The sequence below is a fragment of the Ochlerotatus camptorhynchus genome, unplaced genomic scaffold (assembly GCF_037179485.1).
Source record: "Ochlerotatus camptorhynchus isolate MF236.1 unplaced genomic scaffold, CSIRO-AGI_Acam_v1.1 ptg000103l, whole genome shotgun sequence".
In the NCBI taxonomy this organism is placed as follows: Eukaryota; Metazoa; Arthropoda; class Insecta; order Diptera; family Culicidae; genus Ochlerotatus; species Ochlerotatus camptorhynchus.
In genome coordinates this window covers 359012-378828 of record NW_027040593.1, presented here as the reverse complement: position 1 = coordinate 378828, position 19817 = coordinate 359012, and the positions used below count along the sequence as shown (strand labels likewise).

General features: G+C 43.5%; 1 protein-coding gene across 1 annotated transcript in view; it reads right to left on the bottom strand.

Annotated features, from left to right (window-relative positions):
• LOC135699150 (transcriptional activator cubitus interruptus-like) overlaps positions 1-19817 on the bottom strand; it is a 302508-nt gene that overhangs the window by 3080 nt on the left and 279611 nt on the right. The window contains exons 2-6 of the mRNA XM_065219367.1: positions 15595-16022; positions 2057-2532; positions 1350-1997; positions 1113-1277; positions 20-487 (exon numbers count right to left, since the gene is read on the bottom strand). Coding sequence (XP_065075439.1) covers positions 20-487; positions 1113-1277; positions 1350-1997; positions 2057-2532; positions 15595-16022 — 2185 coding nt within the window. The remainder of the gene's footprint in view (positions 1-19; positions 488-1112; positions 1278-1349; positions 1998-2056; positions 2533-15594; positions 16023-19817) is intronic.

Below are 19817 nucleotides of genomic sequence, written 5' to 3'. Positions count from 1 at the left end.
TTTTCCGAAGCAAACTTACCTCAAGATCCTCATCGACGTAGGGCCACGCGGGATCGTCGATCGCTCCGAGACTTCCCAGCTGCATACTGCTCCCGTCGTAGTCATCGACCAACCCAGCGGTGAGGGCCGAAATCGACATCGGACTGTTGATCGGCGGTTGTCCCGGCGAGTGGGCGTCCGATTCCGACTTGATGCTCGGGCTGCTCATGCTCGTCGTCTTGCCGCTCTGCATGTCTTCGCTCCGGGGACTGCCGTCGAACATGTGATTGGATCCTTCGCCGTCGTCTCCGCCGTCCCCACCGCTGCCGTGGCCTCCGTGGCCGCTGCCTCCGCTGCCGCCGTGGTGATGGTGGTGATGATGCCCGTTGCCCTTGTGCTTCTTGTTGGCGTAGAACTCCGCCCCGTGAACCGTCTTGACGTGCTTCCGCAGCGAGCTGGGATCCGTGTAGCGCTTGGTGCAACCCGGGGCTTTGCAGACGTAGGGTTTCTGGAATGGGGTTTTTTTTTTTTTGGGTGGATGCTGTAGTGATTGTCTTCCTTGCTTGTCATCGGTCGTGTCGTGCTTGGTGTTCGGCAAATTGGTCCAAAGGGGATTATCTTGAAGCATGATTTGTGTGTAGCGTCTCGGGATTGTGGATGTGTTTTCAACATCCGGGGGATATTCTTTTGAAGGTGGGCGAGGTGATGACGGCGGGCATCGAGTGGAATTTCCAAGTGGGTTCTCCAAAATTCTATTTTACCTTTAAAATGGTACACATTTTCTTCAAAATGACGGAAGTTTTCAGTTTCCGGAGACTGTTTTTCGAGATAGTTTTAGAAACCAAAGTGATGGATATGTTTCATCATTGTTTTCATTTTGCAAGATGTTTTGTGGCGGGATTTTGACTGAAGTTTGACAAGTACAAGAATTATTATTTGTTAGCACTTCGAGATTGTTTTAAACCACAGGGCTTTAAAGCTCGTTCCATTTTGCCCTTGCCCCGGAGCTGTCAAATGATAGCTCAAACAGATAAGAAGAAGAAGATATTGGTTTAGAAACCAAAATGGTGGGTTCCTGCACATGGATCTAACCTCATTTCGTCTCTTTGCATTCGAAGTTTTCATTCACTCACCTCATTGCTGTGGGTCCGGTTCTGATGCTTGGCCCGGTCGGAAGCGTTGCTAAACGCCTTGCTGCAGCCCGGATACTCGCACGTGTACGGTTTCTCGCCCGTGTGCGACCTCAGATGCGTCTTCAGATTCTCCAGCCGGGAGTACGCCTTGCAGCAGCCTTCAAACTGTAAGTAGCCGAAGAAAAACCCTTCAATATCCCAGTTCCAACACCCGGACCAAGTAGATTGAAAACTTACCGTACACTTGTGGGGTTTTTCCCCCGTGTGCCTTCGCATGTGAACCACCAGCATGTACTGCGCCTTGAATGGTTTCTCGTCCCGGGAGCATTCCTCCCATCGGCACACGAACGATTTCTTATTCGCGTGGATGTGGTCGTTGTTGATGTGCTTCACCAGTTCGTCCTGGGTGTTGAACTCCAGCGAGCAGTCCCTCCAGTGGCAGTTGGTTTCAATGAAATCTCCCGGTTCATCCTTTGGATCGGTTGAGTCCACCTTGGAACCGCCCAGCCCGCAGCCACCGTCCATCATCGTGTGCATCGGACTCAGATTGAGTCCGGAGTGCGATCCTCCCGTCGTCCCGGTTCCCCCATTCATGTGGTGGTGATGATGATGGTGATGGTGGGTCGTCGAGGTCGCACCAGTTGAAATGCTGTTGGTACCGTTGGTCATGCCCTGCGTCGACGTCGGACTCAACTGATGGTTGGAGGTAATCATCGGGGAACCGTGCGGAGGACTCCCCTTGTGCATCGGAACGTTCTGGGACGGTTCCCGCTTGATGCGGGATTTCTTCTGCTGGGCATTAGTCGCACTGTCCGCCTCGACGCGGGCCACCTGATTCGTCGAGCTCGGCTGTTCCGGCTTCTTACTCGAGAGATCGGCGATTTGCTGCAATTCGGGGATTTCGTTAGAATAGTCCTATTTGGATTGGAATGTAGGGAGCTTACCTGCGGTTTACTGAGCGAATGTCCCGGATGCAGTGGGTGATGCGGTGGCAGCGAGAACATACTGGCCGTAGGAGGATGATGGCCGGGAAGCGTATGCAGGAACCCACTACTCCGAAGCAGATGCTGCAGATGCGGTGGCATTCCACCGTGGACGCCGAGTGCCGGTGCGAGGGCACTCGCCGACAGGTGACCGTACGATCCGCTGGCACTGCTGCTGCGCGAGGCATTCACCAGCGATGCCAGCGAATTGGGCGAATAGCGGATCATCGAGCTGATGTCGAACGAGTCCGAGTATGGCGACGTGGAGAGGGCACGCTTGCGGCTCACGCTGGCCCGTATGCTGCCCGGCCGGGGCGAGTTGAGCCGGTTGGCGGCATCGATGCTGAAGTGGAAGTCGGCACTGGCCAGCGAACTGGCCGGGTGCAGGTCGGCGATGGCGTTTCGTGCGTTGAAGTACTCCGAGGTGAGACCGAGGCCTGTGGGTGAAACAATAGGGTTCCTTTAATCGATGTGATTTTCATTATTGAATTGAAATAGGTTGCAATGGCGATTTGGGTGGGAGTTCCAATAACCAATGGCGGATGACGTTCGGCATGGTGAATTCATAATGGTAACATTTAACATTTTACATTTTAACACCGTTTGACATTTTCACTTAAATTCTTTAAAGATTATGTCCTACTTTCAACAGGTAGGTCACTCCGCACACCAATATTGGGTCAACATTTTTCTCAGTGTGCCGCTGGTGTGCCAATTGTGCCGGTCATAGAGCAAGCTGTGATTTTTTGTAAAATACGAATATAATGGTACATTTGGCAACGCGATATTTCTGACAGGTTGAATATTTTGGTTTTCAATCGCAATGTTGACATCGGTCTAGCAACAACTAAGGCGAGTTAGAGCGGTCTCAGTCGTCCAACAGGACACAACAAATAAAAAAAATCGAAGAGCAACCGGAAATGTCCCCGCATCGAAAACCGTTGGATGAGATGATTGAACGGCCCCGAAAATGTCGAATATCGTGCTCGATAAGGATTCTTTCTACCGACGAATAAAACGCCTCTACGCCAACTGGAAGGACCACTTCGCTGCAGACCCGGCTGCTGGGATACCAGCTAACCGATACGATTACGGTGCTGAGCAACAAGAAGAAGATCGATTTCTTGAGCAGATCGAGAAAGACGGTGAGGAGGGCACTCCGTGGGTGAAGCTGTTGGTTCGGGATAAGAACGACAAATACAAGGTCAATTTTGAAAAGCTTCTGGAGGCGATCAAGAGATCCAAGGATGGCAAACCGTTGAGCGTCTTCTCCAGGGACCACTTCCCGGGTGTATTCTGTGAATTGTGGCGAGCCTTCGTCAAGGGCAAGAGCTTCGATACGGTGGAAATCAGCGTCCCAATCGGGTACATCATGTGCTCCAAGGAGGACTCCGAGGTTATCTCCATCAATTAGGCTTGCATTCAGCGTTCAGTGCATTCAGCGATAAGAACCATCTGCACTTCGGATCGATCATCTGTGCTCTGGGTGCGCGTTACAAGCCTTACTGCTCCAATGTCGTCCGAACGTTGCTGGTCAATCCGACGGAAACGATTCAGAAGCACTACATCTTTCTGCTCAATCTGGAAGATGAACTGCTGAAGGTGATGATTCTGGGCAAGAAGCTCTCGGAGGTCACAGTTGCTGCCCTTCACCGCCATCAAAACACATTCATCGTTGCCCCAGTAGTTCGACTAAGAGTTCTTGATTAGCCAGTAATCTTCTCCTTTGAGTTTTCCGTATCAAACTGCCACCACTGCATGATCCAATCCATCAAAATTGTTCTTGCATTCCGGTTCGTAGTACACTCCATTTGCGTAGTAGATGAAAGACTTGTGACCGGCATCGATAGCAATCGACAGCCCTCGGAAACCTACATTTTGAATTAAAAAGTGAACCGAGAAGTGAATTGCTGGTAAGTTTCTATAATACACAGTCAAACAGGACGTAGTGTTGTGAACAACTTCAATGACAGCTGTCCAGCAGTGCTCCCATTTTATTTAATGAACAATCCAATACCTACGAGATTGTGCCGAAGGTGTGCCGAATCTACTTTCGGCACACTGTGCTGAGTGACTTACCCCTTGCCGACTTTACTAAATTTACTACTTAAATTTTGACAGTTTTGTGTGGTTTGTTTTGGCTCCCATTCGTTGTTCTCTCTTTTACTCAGAGAAAAAAAATGATTGGAACCAAAAAGTGAGGTTAAGTGCACTGATCTATAGTATACAGTTCAAAGCGAAGTAAAATTTGAAGCAAGTGAAAAATTTTGAAATTTCGCTAGCGAAATGGTTGTGAAAAAATGGTTGCTGTGGAGCTTTTTCCAATGTCCTCTTTTCGCAGTTCACAAGTTCACGTGAAACGAAATCGATCAGTTTACACCTTCGGTGAAGTGAAAATCTGACAGATGCGCTCTTTCTCGGAACGTCAACTTTTCGCTTAGAAGCTGTTCTTTTTGAAAAAGATGCGTTCCACAAAACTCGATTCCGCTGGATCGTATCGTGAACAGTTCTTCTAAGCGAATTGTGTTTTTCACGCAGGTGAAAAATGTAGTATTTTGTATGAGATTTTCATTTCGCTCATATCTCTATACAGGCCTTAAATGAGAAGTTTTCTGTGGATCAGCAGTGGAAAGACTAAACCACTCGTTCATGAAACATTAATCATCTAGGTACTAGTCAACAATAGTTAGAAATCAGTACCAAAGAGTGAATAATATCGACGACGACGCCGTCCTCTATCCGTCCCAATGCACTCGATCGCGTGATTTATAACGTCCCCCTACTAAACCTGTCAAAAAGGCCACAAGCTAAACAAACAAAAACCAGCGCTGAAAACAAAAGCAATTAAATCACCATGCATCCCGACACCTAATCAAGCACGAGTTTTGACAGTTTATATTCAATCCACAACCGCGGCCTTCCACCAACGAACCAACCATCATCGGCGATCGTTTGACATTTCCGACCCCTACCCAATGTTGCTCCTCGCAACCGCGTGTCACGCTCGTAAATAAACAATAAATTTGTTTGACTGCAGCAGTAGGAGGCAGTGTCTTACCCCTCTCTCTTTCTCTCTATTATAGATCACAGAGAACTCGCTGATGTCTTCTCTAAATGCGCGCACCCAACCCAGGAAGAGCTCGTAAAAGCGATTCCTTTTGCCTAACTGCCGCGACCGAGCCGAGAAGCGCTAAATATGTTATTCCATTAACCTGTGCACTACCCCTGCTCCTGCTCCTCCTAACCTCACTTTCCATCTTATTAATCCTAATACACACAATGTTTGGGGGGAACGACGACGACGACGACGACGACGACAACAACGATTATGCGTACCGCAAGCAAATGGGCCACATTAGTGCCCGCGCTCTCCGGACGGACTTTGGGAGAGGCGGTGGGGGAGAGTTATAAATAAGGCATGCTATGCGTTCTTCTTACAGAGACTTGAATGATGAAGACAACTTCCGTCGGACATAAAATCCAATGGGCGACCCCTCGGCGTTGAACAAATGGGAGCAAGCAGCGATTGCGCTCGGTTGAGTTGAGAAATTCAAATATTGTTTTGAGAAACTAATAAAACCCCGTTCCTCCAGCGACGGACGAGCGGAGGTGCAACAGCAACAAACAGTAACGGCGCGCGTATGACAAGAATCTAAAAACAATAACAAAACAAGCAGCCAGAATGGGAAAAATTAGTATAAAACGTAGTTGGCTTGCATGCTGACGACGACGGCGCTGCTGCTGGAACGCGCGTGACTATTTATAATTTGATCACGTCCGAAACGTTAGCTACCGGACTCGTGGGACTGCATGGACCGATGATGGTAGCTTTCCTATGATGCAGTGCGAAAAGTGGGGGCGACGACGACGGCGACGCTGAAGACACCGCTGGATGGTCACCAGAGACCAGGTGATGAGGAAGATCGAGAAATAGCTTCATTTTCACTTCAATTTGAGTGCAAATTTTCACGCGCCTGTCCGGCTCACTCACTCGCATGCTCGCAATCTCATCCAAGTTGGCCGCGCGTGTCATCGCGATTATTTATAGGCGACCAACGGCGTACAATCTGACAAGCGGAGTGGAAATGAAATATAGATGTCACCCGATTTGTTACAATCATGGGCGCGAGCGTGCGCTCGCGGAAGAGTCAGTTTTTATTGGCACTTTAAGTGCCCTCCCCCCAACTGCCAGCAACATGTGTCAAATGAATTCAATGCGTTCTCAGAGTAGTCAACAAGGTCCGAACTGCGACAAGGAGTGAGTCACGCTGCGGGTGGAGCACGCTCATCAGAGATTGACCAAATCGCATTATAAACGCACTCATAAACTCGTAAATTAAATTTATGTTTCGTACGGTCTCCCCGCTGCTGGATCTTTTTGCGAAAAGCACCCCGATGACGAACGGCCCCGGGTTGAAGTGAATTAATCAAGGTTTTACATGACTGCAATTTATACGTGACAGCTCGGTTGCTCGTCGTCCGACGGACGAGTATTTTTATTTCAATCCAACCAAGGATTCATCGCCTGAATATCTGCACCAACATTTGACAGCTGCACTTTCGTCACACAACGGCCATAAACAAAAGCGAAAACATTGATTATAATTGTTGTCACTTTTCAAACCCCCTTGCATTCTATCAGAACAATAAATAATGTTTTTGATCGACCCTGAACCAAGCACGATAATTCAAAATCCACGCCGAAAAAAAAAAATAACAGCAGCCATTAACACACACCTAATCCAGCTAATCAAACTCCACTTAATATGTGCGAGTTGTCGCGGTGATGTGTTTAACGATCAGCTCCTGTCCAAAGAAAAACAAAAAAGAACAGGTGCGTCGTCGTCGAATCGCATTGATTAGCATTTCCATTGAATGAATGGTTTTGGCAACTTTTATCAATTCCGAGTGTATAGGAGAGTAGGCGCAGCGCAGAGTACCGATTTGACATACCATCAGGCGTCAAGGTTATGTACGGGCGGACGGACGATGTGCGATGTTGCAATTTTGGCTAAATGTTCGCCGGGTTGTGATGTTATAAAATGGAAATGGAACGAACAGGTGGGTTATACAATGCGGACTATGTTTGAAGCCAAATTAAATTCGGTTGATTTTGGAAAGCAATATGATGGACTCCACCTGGTGCACCACGCCAGTGTGGAGTCATTTCAAGTGTAACTATTCAAATCGACGTATCTGATTTTGTAAGCAATCACTTCAAACTAACAACACCAGCTAGTAGGGGAAAGATTTCTCTATCTGATGATGGTGTTTGTTTGCGTAGGTGAGTTAGCAGTTAAGACAAATCGTCGATTAAAGTAATTGTTTACAAAAGCAGCTACGTCGATTTGAATAGTTACGCTTGATTTAGCGTTTTTGATGATCATCAAAAAGCGGGATTGCGATCGTGAGAATCACCGCCTGGATTAGAAAAAGCGTTGCTTCCGCTATTGACCACTTTGTCAAGCAGTTTTGGCGTGACTTTCTACCAGGGATTTCCCAAAACTGGACCAACTAATTTCTATTTTTTTATGAAACGCACAAATGTTGGCTACTTTTCTCGAGGTTCTAGAAGAAAAAATCTCAAAATAATGTTTTATTTAAAAGTTCGAGTGGTAGTAAACGTCATTTTAAGTGCTCGAATGAAGTGGTTAATTGGATAAACCGGCAACACGGCTAGCCAAAATGTCATATGATCAACTATATGATTATGATGATGTTTACAAGCAAACAACACATTGTAGCTGTGCGTGACTTTTATTTAGGGAAGATAACCTTCCGACAGTCGCGCCAAAAAAAGTTACACGGGCTGTCGCTTCATGTACTGAGTACACGGCGAATAATTCCAGTTATAGTTCTTGAACTCTACCAGATCGTCATCAGCTGGATAGTTTAAAGTTAATGCGCTAGGTGGCGCCAGAGTACAAATAAAGTTCTTCCATCGATAACTTAGAATCGAGATCAGATAGAAGTTTCCTGTATTGAGAAGAGTTGTTCAAATGGAAAAGACCCGTTCAGTAGTGCTTAGTTTAGTTGCGAATTGACTCACAAGGTGGTGCCAGAGTACAAATAAAGTTCTTCTAGTGATAACTCAGGATCGAGAACAGATAGAAGCTTCCTGTCTTCTGCAAAGTCGTTCAAATGCATGAGATCTGTTCAGTAGCGAACAGATTAATTGGGAACTGTCTCACAAGGTGGCGCCAGAGTACACATAAAGTTATTGCCTTGATAACTAAGGATCGAGACCAGATAGAACGTTCCTATGTTCTGCAAAGTTGTTCAAATGGACGAGACCCGTTTAAAAGTGAACATTTTAGATGAGAAATTAATCACAAGGCGGCACCAGAGTACAAATAAAGTTCTTGTAGTGTTAGAAGTTACAATGACATGTTTGCTCAAAGCAAACTCCTGATATCTGTCTTCATAGTGCGTGGAAAACGTTTTGCTAAGCCATGAACACGTGTGCAAATTTATGAGCTGATTCGAGTCTGATCGATTCTGGACAAATAATTTATGTCTAGATTAAAAAATCCTATGGTTTTGATTATCAGATCGCTGCACATTTGAATCGGCCGTTATAGATTTTCGAGCAGAAATTAAATTTAAGTTTCTTGTCGGTATGTCGGTTAGCTCAGCTATGGCAGATTATGCACGAGTACGAATTTCCGGATAAACTTACGCGATTGGTAAAGACGACGATCGATTGAATTGTGTGCGTTGTTTGAGTATCGGGGACACTCTCGCACGGATACGAATTTTGTTCATTTAAAACAAAAATATAAATGTTTATACTCTAAACATATGAATTATTCAAGTGAATTGAAAGCATGTTTAAAACTAAAATATTTATGTTTGAATTAAATTCAAAAGCATGTTTATTTCAACAATTTAGGATTTGGGTAAAAGGTTTTAGCGTGTCAGGCATTTTTATTTCCTTCTTGTTACATTCGGAAAAAGTTGCTCCAGCGTTGCTCAACCTCAACAGAAAACGGTCATCCATTCCGAATCCATTACGGATCCTCCTCCGATATCGAACACGGAAAGAAACCGGTATGAGGACAAGTGGCAGAAACCGAGGCAGAAACGGCAAAACGACGCTAATAACACAAATTTGCACCGGTTCCACTGAACTGGAACCCCCGGACACCCACCCCGACGGGTCCTCGCATCCCGGATCAGGACCCCAATACCCACAGGTCACCCAGTCGCACTCGAAAAGAGCAGGAATTAAGATGATTTTTTTCATTTATTTCCGTTTTATTTAGCTTTACCCTGCACTCAACTACTCAAATAATTCCAAAATATTTATGTTTATTTTAAACATGAGAAGCATGTTTAAAATAAACATATTTATTATTGTTCGCATAGCTGTCAAACCAAACAAAAATAAATACGTTTATTTTCAACGTGAATATTTTTGAAATAAACGTAACATTATTTTTATTTTAAACATTGATTTCACATGACTTCAAACATGGAATACGTTTGAAATCAACCTAATTTATGTTTGTGGCCAGCACAAACTGAGTTTACGTTTAAATTTACCTCAAATATTTTTGTTACGACGATAGTTTTTTCTGCGTGCGTGTCTTCCCTTTTGAATCTCGAAGGGGGTTACGGCAAGGTGATGGACTTTCGTGTCTGCTATTCAACATCGCGTTAGAAGGTGTGATCAGAAGAGCTGGGATAGACACGAGTGGCACGATCTTCAGGAAGTCCATTCAGCTTCTTGGCTTCGCCGATGACATCGACATCATGGCAAGGAACTTTGAGACGATGGCGCAAACGTACATCAGAATGAAGATTAGACCGGTGGTCCTCTACGGCCACGAGACCTGGACTGTGCTCGTGGAGGACCAACGGGCCCTTGGTGTTTTCGAGCGAAAGATGTTGCGTACCATCTACGGTGGAGTGCAGATGGATGACGGAACGTGGAGGAGGCGAATGAACCACGAATTGCACCAGCTGCTGGGAGAACCATCCATCGTCCACATTGCAAAAATTGGGCGACTATGGTGGGCTGGGCACGTCGTAAGAATGCCGCACGACGGACACAGTGAAAATGGTTCTCGAAAGCGACCCAACAGGAACAAGAAGAAGAGGCGCGCAGGTGGATCGACCAAGTAGAAGGCGACCTGCGGACCCTTCGCAGACTACGAGGCTGGCGAAGTGTGACCATTAGAGTGATGCAAAATTTGAAATTTTCGCTCCACAATACTTAAACGATTCCAAATCGGATCCTGACTAACCTCTCAAAATTTTAATCCATTTGGTGAGAAACTGAGATGGCACAAACCATTTAAAGTTTGTATGGGAATTACTATGGTAAAACCAAGATATTTGTTCATGTCTATCTAATAATTCACCATATCGATCTGCTTCAAAAACTTTCATTTGTACTTGTAGGAAATTTTCCCAGCTACAACTTTTCTCAAGACCACTTTTTGATTAAATGCAAGGATCGAAAGTTATCAATGGTTCAATGCGCTGATGTCTTATGATCATGCTCAATCAACTGCTCAGCAGGCAACATTGGTGTTTCTGGGGCGTTGAATAGGACACAAAAATCATGGCTACTATGTCACACTGCAAAATACAGTGTTGCCTACAGAGCAGCTTCTTGATCTTGTCATAGGTTTACCAATCTATTAAATAATTAATAACTTTTTCCTGTCTCGTTTTACATAGAAACGATTTTCAGCAAAGTTGTAGCTATTTTCTATAAGAATGGCTATCGAACTGTTTCGCAGCTCAATATGGAAAAAGACTAGAAGGCAATGAACAAAAAGTTGATATTTCCCATAGTAATTTACATGCTAACTTCAAATGGCTTGTGCGAAGTCTGTTTCTAACCAAATGAGTTGTAACTTTAGGAGGCTAATCAGGACCCGATTTTAAACCATTTAAGCACTGTGGAGTGAAAAAGTCAAAATTTGCACCATGTATCGAGTAGAGTGGAGAAGACTTCTTCGAACAGCAGAGGACAACAAGGCTATAGCCTGATTGGTGAGTGTGAGTGTGTGTCGGTTTGTAGGTGGGTTCCTGTCTTCAAAAAAGATGTTAAAATGGACGAACCCCATTCAGCAGTGAACAGTTTAGTTGGAAATTGACTCACTAGGTGCGCCAGGGTACAAATAAAGCTCGACTAGTGATAACTTAGGATCAAGACCAGATAGAAGTTTCCTGTCACCAGTAAAGTTGTTCAAATGGATGAGAACCGTTTAGTTGGCAATTGTCTCACTAAGTGACGCCAGCTATCGTGAGATGCGATTGGGATTTATAAATAGATAGAAGACTGTTGAAAATTTTGTTGCAATTTCATGCAACAAAAACTTTGATGCGATGATTTGATGATTAGATGCGTACAATGCAGACAGATCGGGTTGCGTGAGATTTTCGAACATCTTTTTTCTTCTTGATGTCAATTAACTAAATAAGCTCAAATTTACGTCATTTTTAGTCAAACAATAATTCTTTTAAACTACTCAATATTTATTAAAATCCGCTCGCCACGATCAAAGCTACAACGGCTTGACTTGTTTTTCGCCGTATATGAAAAGTGGCTAATTATCAAATTTAGCGGCTTTAATTTTACATTTTGTAACCAATAGTTTCAACATGGTCCTCAAAGAATAACCACATTGTTGAATATTTTACGCCCATTTTAAAATCAGAAGTCATAGAATACAGAACAACTTAATTTTATTACCATATAAGGCTTGTACTCGAAAAAGTTTTATCCGTGTGTAACTTTTTTATCCGTGGGTAAAAATTGATGAAAATCTGGGTATAATTAGTTTGGAGTGAATTGTTTGCATGTGCAAATTTTCATAACAATCGGTTGAGTGGTTATTGAGATGTCATCGAAACAAGAAGAAAATCGCCGGTGAATTTGCGCGCCGTCATGGCTTGGCATGGCATGGCCCGACTGCGACCATGAGATGGATCGGAAGACAACTGGGAATCACCCATAGAACACCCATACTCGGGTGGTAAAATCGTTTAAGGAGTCCCAGACGACCGAGCGGCGGGTTGGAAGTGGAAGAAAATCGAACGCAGCTGACCCTGTGAAGGCCCGGAAGGTGTTGGATTATTTCAAGCGTAATCCGAACCTTTCGATTCGCGACGCGGCTCTGAAGGCAAAGTGTTCCGCCTGGTTCGTTCAGCAAACCATGAAACGAGCTGGGCTTCGTGTATTCAAGGTCCGGAAGGCACCGAACCGGCGTCCAAATCCCGCGCAAGGAAGCTGTATCGAGGGTGGTTAACGAAACCGATGTGTGTGGTTATGGATGACGAAACCTACATCAAGGCATCGAGTACAGGCCTAATTGGGTTACCGTGTAAGCACGAAGTGACGATGCTTTTTTTACAATAATTTCAATTATTGAACAAGAATACAGATGGCGGTATTGAAATTTTTCGTAAAGTAATTTCTGACAAACTGTCGTTTCTAGCTATCTTATTCAATGGGACACCATTTTTTTAGATTCATTCATTGAATATGCCATATGTATACTTAAATCCATATTAGAAGATACCATTCACGCTATTTCAAAACTACCCAAATTTGGGTAGAATCCACCCAGATCGATCAAAATAGAACCTACACTGATAAATTGAACTTCCTATTTTGCTTGAAATTTAATCAATTTGACATTAAACTCAGTTTAATCATATCAAATGATTAAAAATTAATGCTCTCTTTCTAAAAAATAAGCATCTGATATTAATCCCAGTTTAAAATGGTTGATTAGGTTATAGATTATCTTTTTTTGAATACATTTTAATAATTTTTGATTCTATTTTAATAATGTTTGATTGAATTATAACCTTTTTTGATTATATATCAGTATTGAAAAATAATAAAATTTAATACTGGAAAGATTATTTCGATTTTAATCATGCATGACTACTGCCTAAGTAATCATGGCTCGGACTCAATAAGGTGAAGCGGGGATCTGCATACTTTTTAAGCTATTTTGATTTAATTTATCTTTGAGTGTACCCAAAAATGGGTAAACTGTGTTGAGAGTGACAAGTTGACAAATGAAAAACATTGACATGAATCCGATCGACGTTGTTCATTTGTTTAACTAGTCACTCCCAACACAGTTTACCCATCTTTGGGTAGGTTCAATTTTGACCAATCTGGGTGAATTCTACCCAAATTTGGGTAGTTTGGAAATAGCGTGTTAACCAAGGTTTTTGTCAAAATCAGGGTGTCCATTCAAATCCAATTTTTCTATTCCCGGTTTTCCCGGTTAATTAAAAAAACCTCTGCCTTATACAAAAAAAACGTTCAAAATTAACCTTTTATAGATAATTATATATTTTTGTCACCAGAATTGCTCTACAATACGTCTATTTTGTAGAAAAAAATATGAGATGAGATTTGCATTAATATGTTTATGATCTAGACTCAAAAATTGCATGGAATCATGAATTCGTATAAAATCAAAGATTTTCGCAAAAATGAGCCTAAAAGTTGTTTTGTTAAGTCGGAAAAATCATGTATTAAAGGTACCTGAACAGGAGAAACGCAGTATTATTTTCTTTTAATCTTCCTGGAGTTTAGATCTTAAAGATCTATAAGTCAAACAACATTTTGTGGGATACAAAGATGTGTTACCAAAATGTTTATCATTCTCATTTTCATTATTGTCTTGGAGATATTTTACAGGTTAGTCGAAATCTTGTCCGATTTTCACTTTTGATCATTTTGAGTCTCCGTTCATAACATAATTTAAAATTAACAATTGTGTTTAAAAATAACATTGTTCGATTATCAAAATCATCCTGGATATCTGTTCTTGAAGTTCTGCAGACTCAACAAGGCATACGATGATTCGACTTAATTCTTAATTTACCATTCTATGGTAAACCATCGGGAAGCCCCATAATATCATTGATTTGGATTATTTGCTTTTCTAAAATGCCTGAAGTTCAGATCGTTATTCTTTTTTAATATAGTCACTTTAACACTCTTGGATCGTTTGTGACTTAAATTTGAACTCATGATAATGATTATTACCCCTAGAAAGGTTTGAGCTGGATGAATTATCTCTAAGATAATTAAGTACTTTGTCTTTGGCGTGAGAGGTATGGAGTCAGATCTTTATGTTTTACAGACTAACCGAGGTATTCTACGATGTCCTAAATAATCTGGTGTAGCTGGTTAGCACAAAGTGTAGAAATTATTTTTAATTTATCTCTGGATCAATCATCTTAGTTCGTTGATTGTGTCCGGTGTTAAACATTTGCATGCCAAGCATGATGGAGCATGTGAGCAGTTTAAGATCGGACATTTATTTATTGGCATGAATCTACTTCTTATACTCAAGTAGCTTCGTAACAAGATATATCTTCCTCAGGCTTTATACTAGAACTTGTTCACTCGGAAAATTGCAGCAAAAGAATTCAAACATTTTTCTTCAAATGACACCAACAGAAATTCTAAAAAAATACTCTGTAAGCTATGGTAGTAGGAACAACGGCAAAATCACCGTTTGCCCCGTGCGCGAACAGATTGCGAATGAAAGAAAAGAATAGAGTTTTTGTAATTTTGGGGATTTTTGATACTTTAACATATTGTATTTATATGATATAAAATTGATTGATTTCAAGTGACATTGTAAGTTTTATAAAGCTTTAAATGATTCTTCAAGACCAAATTATGGCCTACAAGACTATGATAAAACCAAAATTGTTACTTATATGATCTTTCCCGGTGCGATTTGGATGTTCCGGATTTTTCCCGGCAACTCAAAATTCCCGGTTTTTTCCCGGATTTCCCGGTTGGATGGACACCCTGTTAAAATCAAAGGACATTTTATCACTGTACACTGTACTGGACAACGTCAAACAAGCACTACACACTCAAAGTAAAACAGACAATATTGCTACGCCTATTTTGATTTTATTTCAATTGGCGTTGACGGCGACTCAGTAGCACAGACTGTGCGTGAAACATGGCGGACTTCGTACTATCCTTTCACTCCATCGAAAATTCCCATAAGAAACTGTCAATCTTTGCTAGAAGAGACGATTTTTCGACGGTGGTGTCATCGCGAATAGCTCAAATTTTCATGACATATAGAAAAGCTATAAAATGAATGCCGTGTGGGCTATATGTGTCTCCCTCCCAGGTAGAAGCCTTTAGCATAAAAAAAACCCCTCTTCTAACGACCCACGGTTACTAAGTTACTCAATTGTTTACTCCATAGAGCAATCCTTGCACGAAAACCAAAACAACTCTCCATTCACGAAATGAGAGCTAACCTCAAATTACTGCCGCGCCGCCAACCGACACAACAACAGTAGCTTCAATTTCGCTGATTCGGTCAGAAGCATTGGCGGCGTCGCCGAGCCCAATGTCCCCCACCGTAGTCAAAACAAAGTGTCGCATTCCGCTTTACAGGCGGCGCACGGAGTCCCAAATCGCCAAAACAAAGAATTATTCAACGTTCAAATAAATACTGAAAGCAGAGCGCACTACTTACCATGCAGCGACGCCGACGCGTGCTGTAGCGAGTAGAGATGTTCCATGTAGCCGGGTATCCTGTAGGCCGGGTGGAAGTCTCCTGGATGGTGCACCGGCACCGAGGGAAGCGTCGTCTGTCCAGCAGACTGACCGCCACTGGGTGGACTGCTGCCACCACCATTGGCAGTGGGCAGTCCCGGGCTGGCTCCTCCTGCCGTCGTCGTTCCGCCACAGCCGCCGCTGCTGCTACTCCGTTCCTCTGCCGTCGTTGAAGCACCGGACGTGGCCGGGGGTGACACCGTGATCGGGGCCGGTGGTGGATGTGGAGGTAATACTGTACTACCGGCGGCGGCGGCGGCTGCCTCCGCGTTGGCCACTGCTGCAGCGACGGCCGCTCGGCGGGCGCTTAAAAATTGCAACTCGGCGAAATTTGCATTGTTGGCCAGTCTAGCGGGGAGGGGGAGAAGGGTGGAGAAAGAAATCAAATTAAAATATTATGTTACACACATACGATCTTTGCGCTCGATATGGTTCGCTTTTTGTTTTCGCTTGATCAAGCTCCAATGTATTTTTTTTTTCGCCATTAGAAGCTAGGGTTTACAAAACCGATCAAACACTCTTAATTTAAACTAGACAAATATCTCTCTTTATAACATCCTATACAGTGATGCCACAATTTTCGTCTGTATTGTAAGCTCCACCAATATTTTTCGATTTTCAGCTTCTGTAGATTTTCTCCCAAAATCTGTAATACGGATTTCTGTATCGTAAGATAGTCTAAAAATCTGTTACAGTTCCAGATAAATCTGTATATGTGGCATCATTGATCCTAACCTCAAACCAAATTTCTCGCGTCACTTTTCAATAGATCCTATCTACATTGACCAATTCTCTTCATCGACTTTCTGTTTGGATCGCCACGGTCGTTTTAAGATATTTCCGGATATTTTTGACACACAGTTCGATGGAAGAAGCAGCAATCCAGCGTCAAATACGACAGGAAACGTTATTTACGAGTTATTTACGAAAGAGAGAGTCGATGAAAAGAATCGATTTGAAAAGTGACGCGAGATTTCTCGGTACCAGGAACCCTGACGCAGTGGCCATGAGTGGCCACCGATATATGCTAATCAGGGAGCTTCTTGTTGTTCGCCACCAGCTAGCTAACCGGTAGAAACAAGAGAAGCGGTCCGCATTTCGGCAGAACCGTCGTGTTAAAAGAGTGTTTTAGAAGGAGCCCGTAACCCGATACCCAAACCAATAAATAATCCTTTGATGGCTTTTTTCGTCTCTCTCTTTCGAATATGGGACCTCTCAGTTTCTTCGTAGTCTTCCCCACCGGGGGATCGAGTTTTAGTCGGTTGGTAGTCAATGATCGTTTGCGAAATTAGTTTGAGCGCATGGCGAAACTCGCGTATAACAACATTGTGGTGCTGCCTGCTCTTGATGTGGCAAAAAAAGAGCAGGCAAAGCCAACTGCGCCGCAATTTTTCCAGTACAAAAGGAGCAACTGAAACTGAAAACGCTAAAATGGCGTGGATCAAAGGAAACCTTGTCCCGGCGGGCGAGAGGTAGTGAAAGATCAAATATTTACACGGTATTTTAAACTTCATATGGAACCCGCGGCTTCCCCAGGTGCGGGTCCGGTGAGATTAAAGCTAGCCGCCGACTTGCGGACTGACTGCCGGGGTGAGCCGGAAGTGGCCGCCGAATCGATATTTCAATCAGAGCGGGCGTTGTTCGCGTGGTTCGGTGGACCCGGGCGGGAGGAGAGCTCGGAATCGGGAGGCAAGACAGATTACAGATTATCCGCGTAGATCAAAGCGGAGGGAAATTAATTAACAATTGGCTTTCGTGCGTGGCTTATAATACAGTTTGGAACGGGATTGTGTAAATACGAGCGGTCCGTCGCCCACGCGGTTTGGGGCATTGTGCGCGAATTCTGCATCATTGTTTACGAAGAAAATTTTGAAATTTTTGGACACAGAAAATGACCAGCTGTCATTTGTTTCTACGGATTTTTGTAAACAAATCATTTTCATCTGTCAGATTCCATTGCGGGAAAAGTAAGGTTAGAGCTGGGTACTAAGGACTGTTTGGAGCGCCACGGTTGTTTTAAGATATTTCCGGTAAAGTACTAAGGCTGTGTTCCATTTGGTGAATTTTTACTTAAATTTGACAGATGGAAAATTTTCAAATAAACCTGCTATTCCAGCAGACTTATTTCTGACAGACAAGGAATAAATTTTGACAGACGCTTTCTCGAAAATCGGCCGATCAACAACAGAGGGATTTTCGAACATCTTAATTTATTTTCGAAGTGTCAAATCTAAGTGAAAATTTTCCAAATGGAACACAGCCTAAGGACTCACTCAATTTGCTTGTCAACTGCTGAGAAAAGACAGCACTGAGGCAAATCAAGCTGAACACTGCATTAGGTCCTAAGTAACATTGACAGATTCTCTTCGTCGACTTTCTCTTTGTATCCCCACGGCCGTGTAAATACATTCCCAGGAATTTTCAGCACACAGAACGATGAATGATTCATTTATCTAGCATCTAATACGACAAACACAACAAGAAACGATGTTGTGCTCAAGTTATTAACAAAAGAGAAAGTCGACGAAGATAATCGATTAATGTTACTTAGGACCTAATGCAATGTTCAGCTTGAAATAGACTTAAGAATTTCATAAGGCTCGACTTATGAACGACACATATGAATTTCATGAGCGTGACTTATGAAAAAATTTCGTCTAACATAAGATAGCTCTTATACGCCGTTAGCCGTCTCATACAGCTTGTCATAAAACAAGATAGCGTTTGCATCATGTAGAAGAAGCTGCCAGTTGATCGACGAAAACGCGGCATTAAGTGAATCAAAGTTGCATTGCCTGAAATCTGAGTCAATTGCATCCGAATCCGCGTCGATTTGGTGGTTTATGATGACGCTGTGCACATCCACTAGTAAAATAAACGATGGGTGATGGGCGTCGGTGGATAAGAGTGGAAGTGGTGGCCGCAGTTCTTCAATGACATCTGGAGAATTCGTGAATGCTAGATCTAGTAGTCTACCGTTCGGGTTCGTATAAGAATTCACTTGAATCAGCCCGCACGCAGAGATGGATTCGGTGAGATTGAGTTCTTGTTCACTGGAAGCGTTCGAAGGTATAAACCCATTAACGTCCTCATCGAAGCACCATTGCAGATGAGGAAGATTGTAGTCCCCGAAGAGTAGAATAATGTCATTGTCTGACGAACGATCCGATAAGTTCTGGACAGCCGTAGCGTGAGCCGAATATAAACTTGCGTCGGAATTCGGGGGAAGATAGATGCCAATGATCAACAGCGAATGGTGAGGAAGTGTTACTCGTACAACAATTTGTTCAAGCTGTCTACAATCGTCCAAAGAAACCGCAGTACAGTGCAAATTATTTTTAACAGCTACGAAAACTCCACGACCCCTCGAAGAATTACTAGTAGTTTCACTTCGATCACACCGAAATATTGAGTAGTCGGAAGTGAGTTCCGTATCGCTTATATCAGACCGGAGCCATGTTTCGGTAAAAACAATTATATCGTAGTCGCAGCTCTATAGCCTTAACTTCAATTCTGTCGTTTTAGTGCGCAGACCTCTGACGTTCTGGTAGTAGACGGATAGAAAGTTGTGTCCTGAATGAGCTGCATCATTATTGCTGCTGGTTACTACCGTGCTGTTTGGATAGTTAAACTCGCTGACGTTTGAAGAGGGACAGTTGATTGCAACGCTAGAACCAGTAGATTGATCAGAAGTTGAACTGCTTAAAACAGAAACGTACTTGCCAAATATAGCGGGTTGGAAGACCCCTTCTCTGACCCCACACACAGGGCCAGGACAACTGTTGGCCGATGACGGGAAAAGCTCGACTGTGGTAGGGGGATTAGGGGCTTCCATGTAGCCAGTATCGTTGCGTCCCAGAGTTGAAACATGCTGAGTTGAAGGTCTTGGTCCAAGGTAGCTGTTGAGGTAACCGTGGTTCCAGTTCCAGGTGCGGTGATTGATGCGACAGTTGTGCAGTTCTTGGCAGCGGTGTTCATGGTTATTGTAGAGGCGACGGTGCATGTAGCAGTAGAGCTGTTAGTGGTAGCAACGGAAGTGGCATTCTCATTCGATCTAGTGACAGTTGTGGCAAGGATAGCAGTTGGAATGGCGGTCGTGGTGGTGGTGAGAGCAGCAGTCCGCCTTACAACAGAAGCAGCGGT